This window comes from Eupeodes corollae, chromosome 2, assembly GCF_945859685.1.
Source record: "Eupeodes corollae chromosome 2, idEupCoro1.1, whole genome shotgun sequence".
Classification (NCBI taxonomy): Eukaryota; Metazoa; Arthropoda; class Insecta; order Diptera; family Syrphidae; genus Eupeodes; species Eupeodes corollae.
Genome location: NC_079148.1, coordinates 155,811,122 through 155,838,735, shown reverse-complemented (window position 1 = coordinate 155,838,735; position 27,614 = coordinate 155,811,122). Strand labels below are relative to the sequence as shown.

General features: G+C 32.6%; 1 protein-coding gene across 2 annotated transcripts in view; it reads right to left on the bottom strand.

The window, feature by feature from the left end:
* LOC129946450 (protein still life, isoform SIF type 1) overlaps positions 1 to 27,614 on the bottom strand; it is a 325,973-nt gene that overhangs the window by 86,063 nt on the left and 212,296 nt on the right. For both annotated transcript variants that reach the window (XM_056056633.1, XM_056056634.1), the window contains 2 exons: positions 13,477 to 13,659; positions 10,274 to 10,474 (listed from right to left, as the gene is read on the bottom strand). In XM_056056633.1, the coding sequence (XP_055912608.1) occupies positions 10,274 to 10,474; positions 13,477 to 13,659 (384 nt within the window). The remainder of the gene's footprint in view (positions 1 to 10,273; positions 10,475 to 13,476; positions 13,660 to 27,614) is intronic.

Genomic DNA, 27,614 nt, shown 5'->3' with positions numbered 1-27,614 from the left:
GGAACACGTCACGAAGCTCAGGTAGTTGTTAAAATATGAATGTTTTTGTTGGGAATGTATTGGTATTCGTTTCACTTTCAGTTCAAATCAAACTTCAAATGAATACATTCCCATTAAACAATACATTTTAAAATTAAAATATGAGTGTGTGTTTTTAAAGTGATTTTTTTGTTCAATATGCAACAATTTCCAAAGAACTTTGAAAGGTTTAAGCTGTTTTAGTTTGCTTGACTGTTGACACCAAAATTTACACGAACCAATTTCGATTATATTTTATAGCACTTAATGTGATGACTTTAAACAACACTTGCAAATGAGCTTGAGGGTCAAAAAATTTTTTTAATGAAAATTGTCTTCATTCAAACATTTGATTATGGAATTTCAAACTATTTTTTTCTTGGTAGGTATATAACTTGTTTATCAAAAATTACATATTAATTTTTTGTGTTGCTTTTAATGTAAAAAAAACTTCAAAATCAAACGTTTCGTAAGTTTTTTAGAAAAAAATATTTGATGTTGAAACGTTTAAAAAATATTGTTTACCTTTCTTTTCAAAACGGCCATTTTCTTTCACATGGGTAAGACATTTGTTAAATATTTCTTCTTCACCTCATAAGGAACTTAATTATTGTCAAGTTTTATTATTTTTTTGAAAATATTAAATTTACTTTAAATCATTCTGTTTAAAAAAAAAAGTAAATATTAAAAAAAAAAAACATTTTTGTTGTTTCGCTTTAACACTTATACTTTTTATATAGAAATCATAACACACAAAGGTATCAATCCTATAAAGTTATATACATTTGCCTGAGGATCGAAATTTTAAATTTTATCAAAAAAAAAATAATTAAAAAAAAGTATTTTAACCCATTAATTGCATTAAATCTAAAAAATTAATAGAAAATCGATCAGAAACATAGAATTTTCGACGTTTGAACAAAATATTTGTAAAGGGTGATTTTTAGCTATTATCTTTTTGGCATCACTGGTTTAAAAAGCTGACGCACGTTTCGTGTTTTGTATCACTATCAAAAATCTTTTATTTGGTCTATAATTAAACCATTAATCGTCTTACAAATGAACAACGCTAGAAAATTATTGAATTTTGTTATCAAAATGCGTGCTCTGTTAAAAAAGTTCATCGTGTGCTTCTTCCATATTATGGTGAGAAAAATAAACCAACTGAAGCGGCTCTTCGGACTATTGTGAATAAAATTTCGCACCAAATTTACATTGTTGAACATTAAAACCACTGAAATGTTAATGGGCCTTGGAAAGTTAGCCGAAGATCCAATTTTTTCCGAAAAATTGTGTTCAGCGACGAAGCTCATGTTTGGCTCAATGTGTACGGAAATAAGCAGAATTGTTGATTTTGAAGTGAATATCAGCCAGAAGCATTGCAAGAGCTACCAATGCACCAGAAAAATCACAGTTTGGTGCGGTTTATGGGCTGGTGGCATCATTGGACCGTACTTATTCAAAGGTGATGCGAATCGTAACGTAACTGTGAATGGTGAGCGCTTCCGTGAGATGATATCCAACTTTTTTTGCCCAAAATGCAAGAACTTAACTTGTATGAAATGTGGTATCAACAAGATAATGCCACATGCTACACAGCACACGCAACATTGAAGCATTTATTCGTGAGATACGGGCCGAAATGTTGGAAAGAGTATGCCAAAATTGGACTAAACGGATGGACCATTTGAGTCGCAGTCAAGGTCAACATTTGCATAAAATAATCATAATCTTAAAACATTAATCGATTCAAATAAAGATTACATGAATTTCCCAAATGACTTAAAACCTGCTTGTGTTATACTCATTTTTAAAAAAGGGAGCAAAAAGGATGTAAAGAACTACAGACCTATTTCAATATTACCATCAATTTCAAAGATTTTTGAAAAAAATTATAAAAAATAGAATCTTACGATATCTTACAAGTAAGAATTACTTTAGCCCCTCACAGTTTGGACTTAGATCGGGAAAGTCAACAGAAGATGCTTTATTAAACTTCTGCTGTTCAATACAACAAGAAGTGGACACAAAAATTAAATGTGCTGATCTTTTTGTTGACATTACAAACGCCTTTGATATGGTCAGTCGCTCTTTCCTTTTGAAAAAATTGCATGATGTTGGTTTCCGAGGATTCATATATTTACAATTTGTTTGAATCCTACCTGTGTAAAAGGTCTTAGATAGTCATAGTAAGTAATGTTCTAAGTGATTCCATGGATATTAACTTGGGTGTCCCAGAGGGGTCAGTTCTTGGGCCCATTCTTTTCTTGGTGTATATAAATTATCGCATTTGCTGATGATATCGCAATTGGATACAATTCACTTTGTCCATTAAATTTGATTTCGGATATAAACCATGATGTACATTTATTAAGGCTATGGTTTGCGGACCATAAACTTTTAGTCAATAACAAATCCAAACTTATGATGTTCAGCAATGGACTAACAGAACATGCTTAAATATAGAAACAGTGAAAGATTTTAAGTATTTAGGTGTCAAAATTGACCAATATTTAAAATGGTCTGAGCACATTACGGATTTAAAGCAATATCTTCTTTCAACCGTAAGATGCTTTTATCGGTTAAAAAAATATTTTTCATTCTCCACGTTAAAAAAGGTTTACTGTGGTATTTTCCACCTCGAAGTTACAATATGGTACCAGTTGTTGCTGAGGTGCATACTTAAACAAAATCCAACAATTAACAGTTCTTCAAAAACGTGCCCTCTGCTCACTCTGCAGATTTATTTAGAGAAACAGGTATTCTACCAGTAAGATACTTGTTGTTTGGAAAGCCCTATAAGTAATACATATAACATGAGAAATTCTAACTCGGTACGATTAAACATTTGAATTACGAAGGATTAGAAACCGTCCACAGTTCTTAAAATCCCTTAAATTATGGCTTCTTAATTTCGATACTTATAACATTAAATCTTTGTTAAACAACCTCATTTGATAATATTTATTCTCTTTAATTATTTGCGTATATAATAATTAAAATATTGTTTATGCAGTTCAAATAAATCATAATGATCGATTCATAAAAAACTTTTTTCTCTGTTTCTCTATCTTTATCATATACGTTATTAATAATATATCCACCCCACAATATAAAAATTTGTAAATGTGGCATTAATTCAATTTTAACTTAAAATTCAAATGCTACAACCTATTCCCTGTAATTAATTGTACAAAATACATATATTATTAAATCAGAAATAAGATATCTAAAATTTGTTAGGAGAATATGATATTAATAAATAAATAAATAAAAATAAATTTTTCTGAATTTTATGTGTTTTTTTTTACTTTTCTAAAGCTTTTAAAAAATCACCACTGCAGCGAATCTGCTTTTAACTTTAATTTCAAGGTTTATTCTTTAACGAAACAATAGTTAAGCTGTAAGGGCATGGACATACAGATGAATAAACTTCTTCCGACTTCTCTTTCTCGGCCATCGTAATCTCATGCTTCATTAAAATCTCAAGTTCATTATTTCTTACTAATGCGATATTTGTCTTCATGTCGTATGTAGCAACTACAAATTTGCTAAAAACTAGTGAAGTCAGTTTTCGAATTCAATACCTTGAAAACGCTTAATAATAATATTTACTTGGATTTAAAATTAGTTTCTATTACGTTTTTTTTTAAACTGACTGAGTTTAAAAATTCATTTCACCAAAAACACTTCAAAACTTGTTTGGAAACATTTTTTTAGAAAATGATTGACTAATTTTTTAAGTTCCTTAACATTTCGACTTTTTTCACGACAAAATGCGAACTTCAACTATTCACAAGCATCAATAGGAAGTTATCAGTGTTTTTCGCAACCAATTTTTAAAAATATTATTTACTCTATAGAAGTAAACAAAACTTTTCACCGAACAACTAAATCTTTTTCTTGGTGTCAAGCCATTTTCAAGATGTTGCTTTATAATTAACTGCAATTGCTTTTTATAGTTTGAATTTTGTAATATTATTTCGGCAATATCTCTTGATTTGTGTGTAAAAATTTGCTATCAAGCGTAAATTATTATTTACGATTATGTTTATTTAAAAATTCAAAAATGTATTTACAAACAAAAATAAAATAGAAAATAATAGAATTAACAAACTAGAACAGAAAGCATTAAAAGTCCACTCTGCCACTTACACATGTTTTTCGAACAGGTGGACTACCAAACAGCTTTCCCGCAGTTACCTCCATACTTATATGTATATGACTCTTGTAAAGTGGTAAGTACAGGTACTCTTTTGTTTTCCATTAAATACAGAAAAACATACTTATAGTTAAAACTTCCGACACAAATGACATCAAAACCTCATTATCGCGTGTTTTAAGCAAATTTAAAAACTTTTTAATTTTTATTTCCTGCTTTTTTTTCTTGTGAAAACAATTACATTTTTGTTTCTTTTTTTTTAAGAGAAAGAAAAATATTACTTCCCCTACCGTGTCACTGGGCAGGACATAGCAGATTACCAATCCAGGATCATGCAAAACAAAGGGATAAGCTGCTCTCATAGGAAGGTATAATAAATACCTATATAGAGATAGCAGTTCCTAGGACATAGGAGTTCAGAGAGTTAAAAAACGAAAAATGGTTGGCTTTTGTATGAGAGAACTGGAAATTCATGTCATTACATCGAATTGGGAACGAAAGTATTCTTTTGTTTAAACACCGATGTTATGTGGGTGCTATGGAGGTGCTTTGCTTGCACACACCTCAAAAAAACGTTCCAACTTTTTTTTGTGTTCTTTTTTATTTCTGTGTTCGTCAGAAAAACGAATTAAAAGTTTTCCAATTATTCGAAAGTCGTGTTCGTGAGGATTACGAATAGATATGGAATTGGTTTGGGTTTTGGTATAGGTAGCTACTAATGTAAATGAAAATATACATAAGTATGTTGATGGTGTCCTTTATATGACCAATGGTACTAATTTGCAAAATTGTATACTACTTTGACCAAATCACTGACATTTGTTAGTAGACGTCCTTTTTTGTCAGTCTTTGTTCGAACTTAATATTGGTGAAATTTGTAAAAGTTAACATCTATGCATTTTAATACACGTCCATAAAGGAAAAGAATGGTAATTAATTGTAAAAAGTGGTTTATTTTTGCTGCATAGAGATATTTAATCTTAATTACAAATATCATGCAGTGGTTTTCATGTTCCTATGTACAAATCTTTCAATAGATAAGTAGAGAATTTTTGTAAGCACTCAATTGCATGCAACTTTTCAATTAGCAAATAGAAGGACATTCTTATTCTGAAACTTAAATATGTAGTATAAACATCAAAGTACAAATATATTATCTAACATTTAATAATTATAAATCTTTGTTTGTACGACCATATTCACATACGTTTCTGCGATGAAAAGTAAATCTAATATATGTTGTCCAAGGTTCGACAGCTAAGTATGCTAAACCGTGTTGATATTGGTGTTCAGTAAGGTTAAGTGTGAAACTGTGTAAATGTACTAGAAAACAAATATATCTGTTCACTAAGTTCGTAGAGTACTTTGTCTTCTTTACGGTGGCATTTAGTAATAAGACTAACTGCTGGATAAAAACAAGGCTGTGATACTATTCACACTATAACTGCAAATTCTTGCCCAACTGTTTATATTTTTTAAAGTTTTACAAAATATTAATTACACATTGTGTAAGGCTAGAAAAGTTTGAAGAAGAAATCATTATTTGTCCCAGGATACAAGAGTCAATATCATGATATGTCAGAACTAAATTGTTTAAGGTTAAACGTAAAAGGTACGCACCCGCAGACATCTTTCTGAAAAACAATCATCTTAAAACATCAAACAAAAAATTTAATTCAACAAATCGGACCATTATAATAAAAATTTTGAAACAATTCTTTTACACATTGGTTTAGAAAATGTTTGAGCTTCCAAAACAAAATACAATTCTCAATTTTCAAAACATTCTATATTGATGTTAAATAGCCTTAAGCTTTCCTCAACAAATGGTCTATCTACAAATGAATGCATTTTTCAAATCGGACCAGTAGTTTCTGGGATAAGCGCATTCAAACAAACAAGCAAACAAACAAAACAAGCTCTACAGCTGTAGAATATTTATGTATATATGTAGATCTAAAGCTTTTAAGAGAAACACCCTATATGTTTGTATTTTTTACTCGAAATCCATCCCATATAAATCTGTATTTCTAACTGAAGTATCCTTTTTAACACACATAAAATGTTCTTATTCTAAATTCAATATAAGCAGCTTAAGGTAAAATATTTTCATTAAATATCAAATATACTCAATATCCTAAACACAATTGAAAAGTTAAAAACCACCAATAAGGAGAATACTTAATATTTATTCATTTCATTTGAATTCAAAGTTCAATATGTTTTTGAATGAACGTACGTATGTGTTGCCATTACCGTTGCTATTGCCATTGCCATTCAAATAAAACATTTGCCCACTAATCAGCGTTAAATTGTTCAACATAATGAGTTCATTATTGACCAAAGGATGCCTATTGCATATCCGTCCAATAAAACGCTTGTGAAATGTTCACATTGTATGTATAGAGCATCAGCTCTTCTCTTCTAGATCGTCCTTTTCCATGATTTCCCGGACTGGGTTCATATGCTTCTTCTACATATACATACCTCCGTATTAAGGTTTTGGTATGTTAGATGTATAAAGGTACGAAATTATCTATACCTAACTTCATATATACATAGCAACAACAATTCGCTATCTTCCGTTTAGGTTAGAGTCGGTAGGTGGTGTGTGTTCATTTTTGAATAAACGTAACGTAGGTACATTGACGATAGACCATGGCCGCTAATTAACAAGAGCATGTTAATTAATTTCCTCGAGACCAAATGAGGAAGTGTTTTCAAATCACCTACGAATATATTCGTTGTTCGTTTGTAGATACTCGCGTATATCTTTTTAGATATTGAATGTTGGAAATTCAAACAAGGACATTTTGCTTGGTTTCTGATCGTCGGTGGCGGTGACGACGCGGCGTTAGTGCTTGGCCAGTTTAATCAAATATTAAACAATGAATACTGCAAAAGAACGTGATTGCAATACATAATGGTATTGGAAAGCTTATTATCATCTAATAAGTTCGAGTATACCTGGGTTTCTTTTCAATTTAAGACGATTTTCGTTTTTTTTTTTATATTTGTTCCCTCAGGAGCAAGTATTAGTTGCGGTTTATGACTAAGAAAAGGAGTCTTATATAGATACAAAACTTTTAGTAAAAAAAAAATAATAATCGTGAATAAAATAAATTGCACATATCCTTGAGGGTTCCATAAGCAGCTTTCGATACAATTATTATTGATAACGTAATTTGAAATAACTTGTTTCAGAACTTTTCGTTAATATTTTTTTTCCATCAGATCCTTGAATAGAAGCTTCAGGTAAATATGGAAAAAGGTTAATTAAGTCGATTGTGAGAAGAAAAATATAGATCTTTAAGTTGGCAACAATATTGTAATTAGCAGCCATTTTGTCGTCATGTGTCAAGTGATTTATTTTTCGTTAGTTTTGATATTTGATCATGGTTCTGTTCTGAACATCCATAAGTTAATTCTATTAAGCTATGAAGTTCACTTTTGTTTGTATGGATAGACCAATAAACAAAACTGCAGTATAGGAGAGAGAAGCAGAAGTTGTTTGGCTGAAAATTAACTCCGGCAAAACAAAACTGATCAGCTTCGGAACCCGACCATCCTCTCAAATAAATATTTCCTAGCAACCGGTGGAAAAAGTAGAGAGCTTTCAATATCTTTGAAGTATTGTCTTCATCGAAGGCGAACCGAACAAGACGTAATCTGCCACATCGCAAAGCAAAAGCGGCGATCGGTGTGTTGTCCAAAATATGGAGGAATAACTCTATCAGTTTAAGAACAAAACTACGGCTGTTTCGCACAAATTTCGAATCTGTATATCTTAAAGAATGAGTGCAGCACTTGAAAAGTTACTTCAGCCATTACAAGAAAGCTGTAAACCTTAGTGAATAGATGTCTTCGTAACATTATCTGGCTAAACCGTATATCAAATGAGGTCGATCATAGAAGGACAGGCTAGGAACCTATAGACTCTTTAATACGAAGGCGTAAGTTGCAATGGATTGGACATACGCTTCGAAAATAACTAAGAAGAGCTGGACGACTGAGAAACACATGGCGCAGGACAGTCGAGGCGGAATCAGCGTCACTTGGAAAAAGTTGAAGGGAGCTGAAACACATCTCCGGAAACTGTACACGATTTCGCAAAGGCTTTGTAGATGCCCTATGCTTCTAAAGGGGTTCCCAACGGACTTAACAGGTCTGAAAACCTGAGTATGTAACTAAGTTTGTAAGAAGTATATTGAATATTTGGAAACCGTTACACCATTAAAAACTGACCGTTTGAAGTGCTTTTTTTGTTGGTAAAATAGTTGGTCCGTACTTAAAAACAATGCTGATCAGAACGTTGAAGTTAATGGTGACGGCTGAATTTTTCGTTCATCAAATAAAACAAAGCGATGTGCAGGAGCTGCGCAGTTTCAACAAGACGGCGTAATATGTCGCACAGCTCTTGAAACAATTTATTTATAGAAGAAAACTTCTGGTAGCCACAAAGTTTCACGTTACGCACCAGTGAATTCGTTTCGAAAATCGTGCGATCTAAAGCCACTTGACTATTTTTTGTGAGAACATGTGAAGTCACTAGTATTAACCTACCCATGTTATTGGTGATGTACAGCCACAAGTGTTTAAAAAGTCATTGGAACTAAGGATTTAACTACGTTTGAACCAGCTATGTCATTATGCTAGAAATAATATTTTAATGTGCGAAGATTATCTTTCGAATGAAGTCAATTTCGTGTCAATTGAAAAAAATCACTTTTCTTTCATTCCATTTTTATACATCTTTGGGCATCTATCACTCTAAGTGCTGTAATTTTTTGATGTTTAACAAGTAAAAACTACATAGTTACTAAAAACAGAGCGATATCCGCTTCAAAATCCCTTTGAAATTATTGTGCTATATCTCGAAGAAGCCACATTGGCCACATAGACCCTTAGAATTTTTTCTTTGAGTTGTTTGAAAGATGAGGTCCTTTTCATAATACTTCACGATTGATTTAAGACCATATCGATGGAATTATCATGAATTGTGCGCAGTGTTCATGGAACATTTTAGGAAAAGGATATGGTCCCGCAACTTTAATTGTAGCTGGTATTTGAATTGAATATCAATTTATTCCTTTCAAAAAATTGTCGTTTTTATTGATATCAAAATGAAACCCCTTATTGGAAAACAATACAATATGATTGTTCGTCTACATTCTTTCAAATTAATACCGTTTTTTTTAATCCCTTAAGGCTTAACCTTTAATTTGTTAATTGTTAAATAAAATCAACATAACACATTTGTAAAACTTCTCCCTGCCAGCAGCCAGCATTTACCTAAAAAAATTAACCACACACCTAATTTCACCCCAAACATTTTTAAAACTATTTCAAAGAATTATCTTTTGTTAAACCCAATGAAAAAAAAAATTAGAAATAAAAACACACACAAAATATAAAATTCATTTTGGAATCATAATAATAATAATAAAAAAAGAAACGTTAAACATTTAGTTTTTAAACACGCAAAGTTCTGTGGTCAGCGAATTCTGACTTTGTAAAGGGTCTAGTTTTTTTTTTATTTTAGTGTGGGATGCCAAAAAGAGTTATTTTATTTTTGTTTTTAACTAAACTAAAACACATTTATGAAACAATTGCAATTAAACTTGTGGTCATTCATGTAGTATGTGGCATAATATAACATATAATAAAAAAAGACTACACTTTAATTTTGTGCGCTTTGATAAAAAATTAGCCATTTTTATTCACTCAGGGGGAAAAATTCACTTTAGAGCTATGCATTTTTTTTATTTGAAGCTCTGTGTTTCCTGTTTTGTTCATAATTTATGCTCTGTTCACGCTCGTTAAGTTTTGTGATATTTAAAAAAACGATTCCCATGGTATTAAAGTCAACATAAAAAGTAATATCTCATCAGATAGTAAGTATTCAATTATTTTAATACATATTTTGATTTCAATTTTTAATTTAAATTTATTGGCAAGTGGAAATACAATGATTGTGTTTTGTGTAAGTCCTTCTTTTCCTTTTCCACATCTTTTTTACTTTATACTTCAATTCACTTCATAGAGATATTAATAAAAAAAGAAAATCAAAAGCAACAACTTAATTAAACTCACCTGCATAGATCGCCTACTTGAACCGCTATTCGAGCGTGATAGTAATGGTGGTCGCCGTTTGGTAGCACCACGTCCGGCTAAGAGATTATTCAGCAAAGATGGCGATCGAGCGCAAATGAACGCATGGAACGAGGAAACCGTAAAAACGCCCAACTTGTTCAAAGTATTCTTTGTGGGCCGTGAAACATGTGTCAGAAGGGACTGCAATTAAAAATGAAGAAAAACGAAACAAGAGTTTATTGTTTATTTTAATATACAAGGATAAAAATAAAACATAAACAATTCAAAACAAACAAACAAACAACAATCAAATGGAGAAGAGTGCTTTTTTCTTCGTCCTGCAACTTCGACTGCTCCTGGATGCTGGATGCTATAGATGATGAAAAATATCCTTTAATCTGCTCTTTCATCAGAGCAGAAAGATGTGATCCTAAACGCTTCCTCGTGTACCTTTATAAAGAATAGTTCATCATAACGACGATGATAGAATATTATAACCAACACAAAGTACTTTTTACTATTTTTTCTCTATTTTTTTTTAACAATATAAAAACAAGTAAATTTTATGTATGTGGGGTATGCTTTTTGTATCTTTATTGTACCTTGTCGGTCCTTGAAAGGCACTTATGCAGATTGTGGCACTGTGAACAGAACATACATCATCCTAGACCGACCCTAGCTATGATGGCTAGCGAATATAGAATCCTGTCGAAGTGCTCCTTTGCGGCCGACAGGAGCAATTGAAAAATTACCTTTTTCTATGTGGTTCGTTTTTTTTTTCTTTTATGTATAGGTAGCTGTTGCTTTGATTGAGAGAGTTGCATCCTGCTTCCCATACCCAGTTTGATATCGTTCTATACACGTTCAGGGAGCCACCGTCACCGCTGCCGCCGACGACGACGCTTGAAGCATGAATTAGGAATGAAGAGAAGAAAAATAATCAAAAGACTTAGGGTTTGTCATCGTCGCATATAAAGACATCCTTGAACTTTGTTTTGTGTCAGTCATGTCAACATAGACTCTCCTCTTCGACAAAGTCCTTTTGTATATGGACGACTACGACGACGATAATGACGACAAGCAGCGTGGTGGCGGTGGCGGTAGTGGGTATATATATGGAGCTTTGAGTAATCGCAGCAACTGCTCAGAGGACATCAACTTAAGCCAACTCAAGCTCTGGCGATGGCGCTGCGAACGAGCATCGGCAGAGCATAATGACATTTAAATTACCATTATATGGAGTTGGAGATGCCTGCAAGCCATCTTACTCCATCATTACTCTCATATTTAATACCAACACTGCTTAAGGACATTCTTCATCATCCTGACGAGGACGACCATGGCCTCACCATCATGTGTAATAAATATACCAAGAGCATTTTTGAGCAAACAAAGTGGTGCAATTTATTATTAACGATTTATGGTTTCGGGGGTAAGGCGTAATCGTTACTACTTAGCTATACCTACCATAAAGCTTACATAGAGGGGATGATCTACTTCTTCGACTCTAGCTTTATATTGCTGCTCTTTAAATGTTCACATCGTCTTTTCAAATGTGGAGCAATGTCAAGAGTAGACCAGACCATTATCGGACAAAATACAAAAGCTGTTGCATAATGCGGCGCGGCGGCGAAGCGTCAGGCAGTGGTAGCGGCCAATGTAACAGATTTGTTGGCATGTAAGGATATGGCGTTTAGCAATCAATCAAGACATTAATCACTCATGGTGTTTTGAAAAATAGCTTATCAACCACAGATAGCATGACTTTATCTTGCCAAAAAATAATTTTCTACGCTAATATAAAAATGAAATTGATACAAATTCGAAGCTATTTGTAAAAATTTATGAAAAAGAAAAGTTCCTAAAGAAGAATAATATAGTTATACAATTGCTCAAGGATTTAAGTCACATATGGTTGAAAAGATAGATGGGATTTTTTTAGAAAATAAACCATTTGAATACGCAGCCAAGATCATTCTAAAAATACAACATAAATGGTTTTAAAAAGGTTAATCTTAAGGTTGCTAAGAGCTCTTAAGGTCTTAATATTTTTAATACTTGCTTGCAAGTTGTTCGACCAATTTTTTCTTTAAAATTTACTTTAAGCAAAAATAACGACAATAATTAGAAATTTGATTAATTGAAAATTCAATTATGAGTTCCAAAGGAATGCAATCTCTTGTGATTTGACTCTTTTATGAATGCATATTCAAAAATCCGTAATTGAGTTTAATTAAAGTTCAATAAGTCTTAAATTTCACACTAAAATAGATGTAATCATGAAGTTATCTCTAGATTTTAGTTATTTATGTTAAAAATACAAAAGAATTTGAAAACTAAGAAAGAATGGAATCAATTGATTAAACCAAATGGAGTTAAAAAAAAAGATAATGTTCTATCCTTTCAATTTCAGATGAATTCTTTCATTGCATTCTGTATAGATTTTATGCTAAGGATTTGAATTCCATTTAAATGTCATTTTTATTTCGATTCAATTGAAGATTTCAATCACAAAAGATTGCATTCTTTTGAATGAATACGAAAGAGCAAGAAATTCACACTTCTTTTGAATACAAATGTTCAATTGTATTTAATTAGAATTTGACTTGGTATCATGAAACCTTTTCGCTAATTTGGACATAAAATGGTTAGATTTTAAAGATTTAAGTAAAGAATACAAAAGACTTAAAGGAATAAGGGAGAGTGCAATTAATTGCTTTATTCAAACGGAATAATTAAAGAGAATATTCCTGTATTTTATTTCTAAATAAATGTTCATTTAAGAACCAAGTTAATAGTGAAAGATTCAGGCATTTTACTCACAAAGGATTGCAATCTTCAAGATTCACATCGTTCACTTTGGCAATGCTTCATAAGTTATTATAAGTTCATTATGAATGCAATCGTCAAAAATTTTTAAGAGTATTTAATTATAGTTCAGGTTTCACTCTGATTTTGTTTTAAAATGGTTGTAACCACCTGTGAACTTAGACATTTTAAAAATTGAAATGAAAATTTCAAATAAAAGGTAATTTAAAGACGAAATTATTTGATATCCACTTAATCAAAGATTTCACTCACAATTTATTGCATTCTTTTGAATGAATACAAAGGAGCAAAGAATAATTTTACTACATTTTAAGAAAAACAAAAATATTCTTCAAATTCAAGTTAAAATTAAAAAACATAAAGATCAAACTTACTTTTGGATTAGGCAATTCACCGCTCTGCAACGATGCCATATAACATCGCAATCGAAACTGTTCGCAATGCAGACGCTCCAGATTCTCCTCCCATTGCAGGATTTGTGTTTGGATTTGATGACGTGTATCCTGATCTGTGACAACTGTTTGTTGCAATTCTGCCATATGCTTTAGTTTATGATCCTGCAAAAGTAAACAATACACAGGACATCATGAACAAAACATATATAAATCTATGTGAATTTATTTTGAATTCTATTTCAATATTTTAAAGTGGAAGATCATATATTTCTCTCTCGCTTTTCAAGAGTAGGTGACACATTTAAGCCCGCGACGTATACATAAACCATATCACAAAACATAAATTGAAGGAATAAAAAGGAAGCTTCAGAAATTCCACTATGGCTTACATTAACGATCAAAACATCAAGAACAAAAACAAAAAAAGGAGCAGAAAAAAATAACAAACGAACTAGAAATGCATTTCCACTCCTTTGTTATCTCGGGCTCCATGATGGAGATGAGTATTGTCCCGCACTATCATCTCACATCACATCACACATGGATGCCGAAGGAGGTGTTTTGAAGATTACAAATGAGGATGCCATTGCTGCGTGCTCTATATCCTGGCTGTACATATGCATATGCAAAGAGGTGCATTCCCTTGCGCTCGCACCTCTGCTCTCTCACACCATTTAAGCAGCTTTAATGCATTTGCAAGAGCTCCTACCGCTCCTGGCCTGGCTCCTGCCAACTAAACACACAAATTCAGGTGGCATCCTTTTCGCGGGTGTTTTTTTTTTATTTTCTTACGTCCATACGCAAACTAAAAAAAGAAAACAAGGACTCGTGCAAAAAAAACATCCTCATTCTCATCATCATGAAGTGGTATGGAGGTTCACATATAACGGTAACTTGGGTTAGAACTCCCAATTTTGTGTTCCAAAGTTGATGCGAAAAAAGCACAGCCCAGAGAGCGTGTGTGCCACTGTTGGTGCGCATCCACCTTACATGCAATTGTCAGGGATGTGCAATTATATTTTTATTTTCGTTTCACATTTCAGAAGCGAGAAAATGAGCAATGAGCACACGTGGTGGGTACCTACTTATTTGCATGCAAAGTCCATGTTAGGGGGTGTGATAGCTCAAGTGCTTAATGAGGGAAATGCCTTTGAAATCTATTTTTTCTCCTTTAGTTTTTTTTGTATAATTTTCTTCAATTTTTTTGAAAAAATTATTTGCTTTGAGTTGTGGTGGTCTTGTAAGTGAGAAGTTCCTTGTTCCAGCTTTGATGACTTTTTCATCATTTCCATTTTTTTCTTGCATCCATCACAGCGATGTATGTACGTGGAAACCTTTTTTCCGCACTTCTAAGAGTTTAAGTTTACTTTTAGGGTGTGTCCAACTTCCTATATGTTGAGTATGTGTTTATAGTTTTTACAACACTTAAACAGGCTTGAAGTGTTTTATGTTTAAGAATTACAAAACAAAAAATACAAAAAAGTTGCCCCCTTTGATTGCATGCATAATGCAAAACTTTCACAATTAAGGTTTTACCTTTCCTCCTCCTTTTCTCTCTCCCCTGCTCCTCTTCTAGTTCTTCTCTTTTCTCTTCTCTTCTACAGTTTTTTTTAATTACTTTGATGTCAGAAAACTGATGCCAAACCAAGCTTGGCCCAGTTTTTGTAGAATTTTTATTTTAAGATTTTCATTTTTAGTTGCATAACAATTCTGCTCTGATGGATGCTTGAAATACGAAAGTGTTGAAATTATGTGCTAACACCGGAAGTGTAAAAGTTCAATTTTGGCCATAAAATGGCAGGCTCTTAAAAACGACGAATTATTCTAAATTATGCTATTTTTTTTGTAATATCTTGGGTTTCTTTAAGTTCTATAAATATCATTTTAAGGACTTAAAGAATGTGCTTTAACATCGCTCGATTAGTTTTAACGATTTTCGTTTTAGTTACAAGTATTTATTAAAATTCTTGATTTTTTTAATGACTTTTACTTGACTTGAATCCATTTTAAATTGATCTAAGACCTCTTGTCTTCGAGCATTTGACCAATTGCTGGAAAACAGTGAAGTTTAATTGTAACGAAATTAAGAATAAAATATAAACCAAATTTATACCTAAAATAAAAATGAAAAAGCAAGAGTTTGATGAACAAAACTGACAGATATCAAATAAAGAGCTAAATTTGTCACTTTCTAAAATAAATCGGTCGAATTCTGAATTTGTTTTTATTTTTGTAGGACTTAAAGGACTTAAAAGAAACCTTTGGAAAAAAACACGTTTATCTGAAAACCTGTTACAGGAGAAACATACTCGTACCTACATATTTCGAAAAATATTCTTTCTTAATTTTTCGAAAAGAATCGTGTTTCCGATCCCATCAAGATGCACATCAAAAGAAAGGTATTGTCATGCTCTACCCAAAACTGCAAACCAAAAGTTTTTGCGAGCTCTAGCTGCCGAGATAATGAGGATTATGCAAAGTTACGGAAGTTTCACGCAACCCACAGCAGATTTTTTGTGTTGATTGCGAAAATTCCGCAACCAAACTTTGAAACAGGATGCGGCTTTCACTGTCTTATAGAGCATGAGCACACCTTTCCAACGATGTATATATCTCGAGAAATGATTACACTTAGTTTTTTTTTCGAAAAAATCGTGGGCTAACCCCTTGGCTAAAAAAAACATTTTTTTCAACATTGTGACCGATCCCGTCAAGATGCACATCAAGATAAAGGTGTTGTCATGTTCTACCCAAAACTACAAACCAAAAGTTTCTGAGAGCTCTAGCTGCCGAGATAATGAGGATTATGCAAAGTTACGGAAGTCGCTTATCTGAACCGGTTCTTTTCTATCCCGATACATAAAAAATGTTTTTAGTAAAAATTTAAACTTCACGAAGAAAAAATAATTAATTAAACAGAACCACCAAAATTGTACTGAACGCTTTCCTTTCTTCTATATTTTTATTAATTAATCACTTTGTAAAAAAATGGGACGAGTTCTGAAATTATTTGTATACATGAAAAGCTCAAACGGCTTCAGAGAAAAACTTCCAAAAATTGGCCTATTTCACTTTTTTAAAATGCAGTACAATTTCTGCAGTTTGTCCTGTTACACTTGAACAACGCGAAATAAAGTTTAATTGATTTAAATTCGCTTTATGAAAAATGCAAAAGAAACAAGAATTTTGAATCAAACAGAACCAAAAATGTGCTGAACGATTCCATTTCTTCTTAATTTATCACATTTAGTACATTTTCAACACAAAAATGACATTTAAATTTTTGATTATGTCTCAACTTGAAAAAAATACCAAACGAGAAAAAATAATTGGTTTCAGTTTTGACTTTGTCACAATTGAAAAACCCGTTTAAATAAAAAAAAAACTGAGCCACTTTGACGTTTCTCATAGGTGAGATTTCCTGTGGTGGAATACGAAAGGGCTTAGAAGCATGTGGCGAGTAATGTCAGGAATTGAGTAGATCTACTCTTGAAGGACTTGTCAATTCCTAGCCCGTGAAAAAAAAACCTACGATGGACAGACATGGATTAAACCCAGATCACTAGGATGAGAGTATTAAGCACTAATTAGACTCTTTTCTTAAGATATTTGGCCATGAACAAAATCTGCTTCTCGACTCAGAAATCTAAGAAACCTCTGTAGAATCTTAATGGCAAAAGCACATGAATACGGAAAAAAAGACAATTCCCTCCTCCTAACATCTTCGATATGATGGATACACACGAAAAAGTATTAAACAATAAAAAAGGAAGATATTAAATAATTTAAAATTTGGCCAAAGAACAATCAATCTTATTTAACCGTATCCATTAGCTACATGAATACATAACTCTAAGGTTCTACTTCTTCTATACCATAAACAACAGGATCAGAATTTTAAAAATGTTTTCGCTGAATTTTATTTTCCGCCCAAAGAGATTTCTCAATTATTGCCTTTGGGGAAAAATATCTTCCATCATTTCTCCCATAAACATAGCATATACATAGCTTCAAAGCCGCCTCCGGCCGGTAGCCATATCAGCCATTTATTCAGGTGCTATATTGCTATGAGCCCATTTGGATTTAGGATTTAATATCCCAAGGGATTTTCTCAATTGATCGCAATTTCAAATCGCAGCAAACGAAGGCTACAGACTATATATAGTTCAAGATGATTAAAAAGCACAACTTCTCTATAACCATAAATGATGATGATTCAATATACACAGCTTTAGGTATGGAGGTAGTATAGTTACCTTAAGAAGTGAAGAATCGCAATTAAGTTCTGAATCATCTTTGATTCACAACAAAGTATGTAAGTAGCATAGAAGTACCTACCTTACTCATCTTTCTATGAGAAGAAAAATATACATCAGGTATTGGAGGCGTGCGCATGAGGGAGTCTTTTTGGGAAGTTATTCAAAAACGGAAGGTGAAGACATTTTACAAAGTTCCTACAAACCTATAGAAGGCATCAAACAAGTAAAACTAAGGATGCTGCTCCTTGTTGTGGGACCTCAGGGGCAATCACACCACACCGCATCATACAAACCTTAACGTTGGCATCTTCGTTATAGATATAAGAAGAAAATTGCGTAGTGCCACAGAGAGGAGCAACTTGGAATGGTTCTTAAAATGCAAATGTGGTTTGCATAAATGCATAACAGATATATTCTATTCGAAAAGGTTGCTATGTAGGTATCTTATTGGAAGCTATAGACTTTACGCTCAAAGGGCTGAAAGATGTGTCTTACCTTACCCAAAGGTACATAGATACATAGACAAACCTCCTATTTCTTGGTGATGGAAGTTCTAAGAAGATTGTATTTTAGTGCAATGTGATGGTTGTATAAAAGACTCGCATATTATAAAAAAAGAACTATTATGTTTAACAAACGAGTTGGTCTGTCTTTTTTGGTTTAGTTTGGTTTTGTTTTTTCAAGGGAATTCTTAATGGCTTAAATTCTAAAGGAATATTATTTCTTTGAAGTCTTACGATTTAATATATGTATTTTGACATTATGGTATATAAGACTGCAAGATTTGGAAGAAATACTAGTATCAAGTTGAAATGTTGTTTAATGAAGGGGTTTTTTCAAAAACTTACTCTCAAACAGAGTATCAAAGAATTTTTTCCATTAATCAAATTGTACGTTCAACAAAAACAAAACACTCCGACGTGAAACCATTTCGTTGACTTTGATTTTTTCAAAAAAACGCTTAACCTAACTTCAATAAAGTCTTTCTATGGAAAACTTTTTTGATTTAATCTATATTGCTCTAAAAATTTATGAAAAAATATCTTTTAGGAGAAAATAGCACAAGTAAGTTTTATTTTATAAAAATTTGTCTTTACTTAATTAAGCTAATAATAAGGCAACATAATTTTGGAGGTGAATATGCTTTTGTAAGTAGTAGAGGTTCTTCAGTGAATTACTTCTGTGCTGCCCTTCGTACTCAATCACTTATTTGTAGTGTAGATTGTGTAACCTTCTCAGATAACATGCCATTAATTTCCCTAAAATCTTCAGTAACAGTAGAAAATACCAACCAAAGAGATATCTCTAGAAAAAAATGGTATGATCAAATAATACCATCATAATACCAACAGATTCAATTAAAGAACGATGCAAAGCAATCAAAAGGTGTATTTATGAAGCAAACGGAGCTCCCATGCAACAAAAAGTTAAGTTTGAACCAAAAAAAAACCTTGGTTTGAATTATCTTGTTTTATGGCGAGAAGAAATGCTCTTAAACACCTTAAATCCTTCAGAAAACTGATGCTGAAAACATGTCGTAGAAACTACTATGATGCCAACGATTAATATAGGATTTTATGTAAAACTAAAAAACAAGCTTATTTCGTTAGCCTTACTAGGAGTCTTGAGAGTGGTGGACTATTGCTAACCAAATACGTGGGCAGTCGATTAAAACCAAAACGTCAATAAAAGTCAATAAATTTTGAAAGCTTACTCTCGCAATCAAATGATTTAGCTAGTATCTCATACGCTCTTCCTTAGCGACATGTTCCAGAGTTAGATTTCCCCAATTGAGCTCCACGAGATATATTCTCCTATATCTTCATCAAAATTCAAAATAAATTTTATGAAAATGCATGCCCATCTCTTATTGAAGAAATACAGAAGTTAGTCACTGAGATTTTTGAAACTGCAACGCTACCATCATCTTTCAGAATATTTATTATACCAATTGTTCAAGAAAGGAGATACAAATGATGTGTCAAACAATAGAGGACTTTCATTTGCCGATACGCTGTTTAATCTGTTTACTACAGTTCTCTTGAAAAGACTGTCAGCTTGGTTAGAAAAAAACAACATCATCAATAAATTTCAAGCTGCATATAGAACCAACTATTCTACTGTGGACCAAGTTTATGATCTTTCATGCATAATTTAACTTCAACTCTGCCAAAAGAAGAAACTCTATGCTTTTTTCATCGATCTTAAGACTGGTTTTGAAAGCATTGACATTAATGCTTTTATTTATAAGTTATCGACTCTGGGAATATCTTCGAAGATACCTGCTACTATAAAATCTCTTTAAAAGGATACTACTGCAGCTGTTTCGGATGGTTTGTGTTTGCCAGACTTCTTCTCCACAAAGAAATTTGTTCGTCAGCTCTCTTCTTTTCGTTCTGTTTTTAAATAATCTTCATGCGGAACTCCACTTGGTATTGTTTTAGACGATCTTGGCATTGTGTTTAATTACAACAAGTCTTGGAATGAGCATCTAACAAGCAGATTGGGAGAATATAAAAATTCCATCAATGCGACGCGACGTGGTCAAGACTGCAGCGAGACAAAACCGTCTAACACTCAACAAAGTTCAAAATATACAATGCCTCAAAAGCTGTTATGTTGTACTGTGCTCAAGTTCGGGGATACAGCGAATACAACCAAGTTGAAAAATTGCAGCGTTTCTTCATGAAAAGATGCTTTTTATTACCCGATAAAACGCCAAACTATGCTCTGCACATTGAAACAGGTTTACCGAAGGGTTTTCTAACGTCCCTCGAGCTACATTTTTCTTTCATAAGACGTAATCTAAATCTTTTTAACAATAGATTACGGCACATTTTATCAAAAGCCATTATAAACAAGAACATTTTTTGGGCTAAGGAATGGTTGGATCATTTTCATGGATGTTCGTTGGATTTTGACATAACATTCTCTTACTGAAAATGAAAGAAGAATATGGGACTGAATTAACCGTTAGTGAGACACAGTCTCAATTTCACGATGAATATTGCAACATGATATACTGTGGCTTAACGAACTACTTTGATGACTCCAATTCACGTGATATGACTTTCATAATTTTAAAGCTCGCTGCTTGCTCCTTAATATCAATGGAAGAGCCTTCCAAGTAGATACAGATAGAATATGTAAGAGTACATTATGTAATATGGATGAATCGGAAAATACCATGCACTTTATTGGAAGAAAATTTCTTGGCAGTGGCATCTTTCTTATTCTCAACATTCTTAATGTCTACTGCTACTCAAACTTATATTATTTTTTAAAAGCGTCAATTAAATATCGCATTTATTTTCATTACCATTATATGTAACTTAATCTATTTACTAACCTTATATATTTTTTAAATTTCCTTTTTATCCTGACAGGAAACTTAAAATTACTGTCAAAACTAATTTTAACCAGCAATACTCTTTTTTGATTTAGATTCCATTGGAACGTTTTAAAAGGAAGTAAATAAACTATTTTTTTTAAATAATAGAAAACTATAAGTCTTTTTTTTAGAAACAAATGAAAAAAGAAGCGAATTCTTAAAATTCCGCTAAAAGTTTTTGGTCCAATCCATTATCCTAAGGTATTTATTGTGTTAAGTTTTAAAAGCGTGAAACTCTCCATATAAACTCTAGACTTTTTCAAAAACTTATTTTCAAGAAAAAAACCATTAAATATGTTAAAGAATAATTATTAAAAACAGGATATGAGGATATTATAAAGGGTGTCCCAAAATTAACGCAAGATTTGAATTTGCCGCCATTTGTGCAGTGAAGTGTTGGCAACCCTGAAAAAAAAGCAATTTGACAGCTAACAGTATAGGGTTATTAAAAATGGAGCGTTACAAGATAGACCAATGTGTCTTCATTATTAAAGAATATTTCAAAAATAGTGAAAGCTTGGCGGCTGCAGTTCTAAAATTTCATACAAAATATGGTCAGAATAGTGTTTAACTTCGTCAACTGTGAAGAGATTAATTGAAAAATTCATGGACACTGGATCCGTTGGAGGCACCAAACACACTGGTCGTCCAAAAAGAAGCCGTTCAAATGTGAATGTCGAAGCAGTGCCTGAGAGTGTTGCTGACAATCCAGGAACCTCAATTCGACGTCGTGGACAAGAATTGCAAATTTCAAGAACCTCTCTACAGCGTATACTCACCAAAGATCTGTGTCTTCATGCTTACAAAATTCAATTAACACAACAATTGAAGCCTAATGACCATGGAAAGAGAAGAGAGTTCGTTGAATGGATTATTGAACATCAACAAATGGACCCTGAATTTTTGAGCAAAATTATCCTAAGCGATGATTTCATCTTGATGGCTTTGTCAATCGCCAAAATTTCCGCATTTGGGGTTTGGAGAACCCACATGTGATTGTCGAAAAACAAATGCATCCACAACGCGTGACTGTATGGTGTGGATTTTGGGCTGGAGGCAAAATTGGGCCATATTTTTTTGAAAATGATGCTGGTCAAGCAGTGACTGTTACTGGTGCTCGATATCGCGACATGATTACACAGTTCTTTCTGCAAAAATTGGATGATATTGATGTGTCCGATATGTAGTTTCAACAAGACGGTGCCACATGTCATACAGCCCGTGAAACAATTCAATTACTGCATGAGACATTTCCAGGTCGTGTACTTTCTCGTTTCGGTGATCAAAATTGACCTCTAGATCGTGTGATTTAACACCATTAGACTTCTTTTTATGGGATTATTTGAAATCGCAAGTCTATGTCAACAAGCCCACAACCACTCGTGCATTAAAGGAGGAGATTCAACGCTGCATCAACGAAATTCAGCCACATTTATGCAGAATGGTCATGGAAAATTTCAACAAAAGAGTGTGCATGTGCATGCAAAGCTGTGGAGGCCATTTGTCCATTGTGTTATTCCATACATAACCCTATCCTATGTACTTTACGAGTCAATAAAAATATAACTATCAAAAGACTAAAAACGGCGTTTTCTATTTCATTCAAATCTTGCGTTAATTTTGGGACACCCTTTACAAACTTATGAAAGCAGTTTTTAAACTGATTTTAAAATTTGTTTTTTTATTCACTTTTGCTATCTTAAAAATAACTTATTGTTAAGTAGAAATTTAAAATTTCAAATTTAAAAATTAAGAAAGAGGCAACTAGGCTGCAAATATTTCTAAAACGTTAAGGTAGTATTTTTTCAAGTCAAAACTTTTCCTTGTTCTTAAAATCTAAAAAAAGCTTAATTTTTGCGAAAGTCTTCTCTGCATTTTAAAGACAATTTATTCTGAAGTCGACATCTTTGCCAATTGTTGATATATGATCGATAAAGAAAATCTTCAAAAGTACGGACACACAAACAACTATCTAAAACATTTTGATTAAGATTCTAGGAACCTTGAGATCAGATCGATTAAATTAACCTTCTACATACATGAAAATTCTTTAAGTTTTCTTAACAATTTTCATCAAATTAAGCAAATAAATTTATATTATAAGTAAACACAATAGTGGTTTGATCACCTTTTAAAAGCTTCAAAATATTTATCTTAATTTATTCAATGCTTAAAATATATTGTACACGTAAATAATTAGAGTTAAATTTGAAAAAAAAAATCACAGACAGTTTTAAAATTTAGGGCAATGTACCTTGCCTTCAATCTACTTTCACCAAAAAGTAATTTCATTGCACTGTGAAAAATTAAAAAGTGCAGCTACAAAGTTAAAATAGTTAAATAAGGACCTCATTGAAATAAATCAAGGACTTCATAGGTTGACGCCTTCTAAAAGCACCTTAAAATAATTACACTAAAATTTACTTTGCCCTTTTTGTTTATAATTACTATAATTTAATATAGCAATCTCCATGCTTTCGTGCATCCCATTGAGACTATTACTCTTTTAAAAAATTTACAAACAAACAACAACAAAACAAAATCCTGAAAAAAAAACTTTTAAACTTGTTAAACAACTCTTTTTCGGTCTCTTTTTGAATAATCCTTATTTCTAATTTAATGACGTCAGCTTCAATGACACCAGTTTCATTTTATTGATATCCTTTATACCTATGCAGCCATGTCACAGAAGTGAACTATAAATAACTAATTGCATTGAATTACTTATATCTCTTAATCGAATCCTTGCAGTCCTGTTGTAGGTACATGCATACATATGGTATATGTCATCGGGGCATCACATGCATGTGTGTATATTATATTCACACGCAAAAACCGAATAGAGGAACTTTTAGAGCTCAAAGACATTGTATAATAAACTATGTACAATATAAACATTTAGTTTGAAAAAGCAGAGGGCAAATCGGATCCTGTAACATGAAATATTCATAGTACAATAATTTGTTTCCCCACAAAACACCATCATAATAATAATCATCATTATCATCATCGTGATCATAGTGAGATGACAAAATATTACCATTTTAAGTACAAGAAAATGTGCCCTCTTGCATTTCCAGGATGCACATTGCAAAATTTCAAAGAAAATTAGAAAGAGAAAAAACATCACAAAACTTCTCCTATATATATCTGGAAACAGGAAATTAAACCAATCCTGCCTTGTTTAATAATAAATTTATTCTTGTCATATATTATTGCATTATGTTACCCAGGAAGATGAGAGCCAAGATGAAGAAAGAAGGACGAAAGAAGAAGTTGTCTTTCATCCGTTTTCTAAGAAAGTATCTCTGTTAGTCTAGTCGTAATAAAGAAGTCCTTGCAGCAACTATACTCGTACTGTGTAAGTGTATAGCTTGGTCAAACTATGTACCTATGCTCTTTTATCCTTTAAACTGTGATTTTTTTCTTTTATGGTCCTGTCCTGATTGTTTTCATTTTAAAGTAAATCCAAACTTGATTCTCGGAGCACAAACGAGAAAAGGAAGAACCACTAGGATCCTTGTTCGGAGAACATCCTGTATGCCACAGGACACATGCTAAGGACAAATTAAATTTGTAACACTTTATTATCGTTTTGATAGCGGTAAGCGCCCAGACCAAACTCAACTCAACTCAACTCGACTCGACCCGACCCGAACACCACATCCTATATATTCTTTACTCTATCCTCAATTCACATCCTCTAAGCAAAAGCAAAAGCCCTTTCCTTGATCCAGGATATGAGTAGAAGTGAGAGTACGTTCGGAAGGAAGTATCATTATTCTCTCAGAAAAGCGAGAACAAAACCGAGGACGACGACGAGCAGAGCACAGTACTAGTATAACAAAAATAATATACAAATAAGAGTACGTACGTAACGTATAGAGAAGCTTCGCATAAGGAAGGATGTGTTATTGGATCATAAGTTAAGTGGGTAATTTTTTGTTTTTTAGAGGGATAGGACAGGGGATTGGTGTTAATTTTCCTCTATACTCCCCGGCACTGATTAAGTTTCCTTTAGGGACTAAGTGTTGAATATTTAATTTTTTTTTTGGAAATCAACTTAGGATCATGTTCTCTTGATGGTAATTAAATTCTGGAGACATTGTAATCATGTCGAAATGGAATTACGTCGAAGGAAACATGGCGTATATGTAAATTTTTGTAATACCCTCAGTTAGTTGATGCTTTGCTCATGCTCATGCTTTGCTCATGTATACAAATTATTCGTGTTGCACTTGGAATAAATTTGAAACTACACATTCAAAAGCAGATGGTTTGCCTCGTTTGACGCTCAATGATGAACAGAATGAGGAGAACGACGACAAGGGGATATCATTAACAAGGACATTTGAATACATATGTTTTCCTACGTTTTTTTTTTATGTGAAATGCCAAAGATACTTTATAAGGATCCTCTTATTTGCGGTCTTCTTTATTTCAGCCGAATGATGGATGCTATTCCAAGGCTTTTAACTGTCATAGACTTTGAATGACAAGCTTTACGCGCGTGTTTGAAAGAAAAAGGACAAAAGGACAATTCCTATCCTTTTTCTCCATGTCAACTGTTTCATTCTCCAATTTTTCTGTTTCTTCTTTTTTTTTTATTTTGTCTGTTGTTTATTCTTTTCTCTATTCTTATATCGATCGCCAGTACCACCGCCCCTGCTACCACCACCGCTACCGTATTATAGTATCTAACAAGGATGAGATGACATTTTTGTGACTTTGAATGCCATATATGGATATTGATATTGACATATCTTGCCTTAAGGAGAAAGTTGTTAAGAGTTTAATGCGGGATATGTTCGCGGTGGTGAATGTTTTGAAGTTTCACCCGATATACCATATTAAGGACGAATCGGTTTCATTCCAGGAATCATCAAATTTATTTCTTATTTAATAAAATGTGAGAAAGTTTTTGAGATGATGGCAGTTTCTTAGTATCAATTTTCACATAAGCTCTTCATCCCACAAAATCATCCGAAATGTTTTTTATATTTATTTATTAGAAGGAAAAAATTCCCCCCACCCAACAAAAACACATATACACATCATGTGTGGTCGTGGCGCCGTGATTCGTGAAAAGGATGTTAATTAAATTTTCTTTCTAATTTTTTTGTTTAAACCACAACACTAAAGCTACGAATTTTAATTAAAAATGGAAAATTGAGAGTGAAAAAAAAATGTCAAACGCAAAAGATGCTGATGAATGAATGGAAAAGTGAGTGAAAAAAAAATTAAATTATGCTTCCGCCGTGAAGAGAGAAAGAGAGAGAAGAAAGGAGTAGAAGAATGAACCTTTTCACAGTTGGCAGTTCGAGAAAAGTGCAGGAAAACATAGTTTCTTTATTTTTTCTTCATATCATTTTAATTAAAATACTAAATTAGAAAAACATGAAAGAAAAACGTCTTTCTTTTAATAAGGGCGGTACGTAGAGGAAGCACATATAACATGATGACTTGAAGAACTACATGACTTTTATAGGAGTACACAGCTAACTATATACGTAAGGGACCATCATATACGGAAGGAAGATATGTCTGCTTAAACTTGGGGTAGGTTTTAATCAATTTATTCATTCAAAATGAACTAAATATTTAGTTGGAATGTTTTCAACTACCTTTTGGTTATAATTAAAATTTGGGATTTTCACGTATTTCAAAAACATCTTCTATAAGCAGCACGCTGCGGCATTCATTGCTAGAAAGTAGGCGAGAATAAAGTACCTGGAACGATTGCAAAAGAGAATCTGTGATGTGACCCACATTGATAACTTAACAATCGTGCTGTGTGAAGATATTTCCAAAAGTCTTACAAATTATTATTATTATTATTTTTTCTTTGTTCTCAAAATACTTGAGATGAAAATCATCCTTACCCAATTTGTATAAGCATCTTGTTATCGAGATATTCGAGTCCAATATCAGTTTCTACCAATTGTGTAGGTTTTAGTTTTTGAAAGAAAATTGGCAATTGGTTTTTTCAAACAAAATTTACCAGATGTCAAAAAAGTTGTACTTTGTTCGCAAAATTTTCGAGGTGACAAATAACAGGGGTTTTCCATTTTGCGTTCTTAAAAGTATAGGTCTAGAATTCGACATTTGTCAAACTAAGTTGTTAAACTAATTTTTTTCAGTTAAAAGTCTGACATTAACAAAAATTTATCGCACAACGCATACAAATTGTAAAAACTTACTACAAAAAAATGGTGATTATGTCACAGCTACATATCGTGATTTAAGACAAAACCGTAAAGACATTTGAAGAGACTGATTTAGTTACAGATATTGTAAGACCTGTTTTGCTGGAATCGTTGAATATTGCTGCTGTAAGTAAAAGTGTGGAACCGCAGTCAATGCTGAGTATATAGAAGAACCACTCCTGTAGACTGTAACTGTATAATGGCGACGAACCAAATTCCGCTGTGAGGCAGGGTGATCCATTCAACACACACCATGAAAGC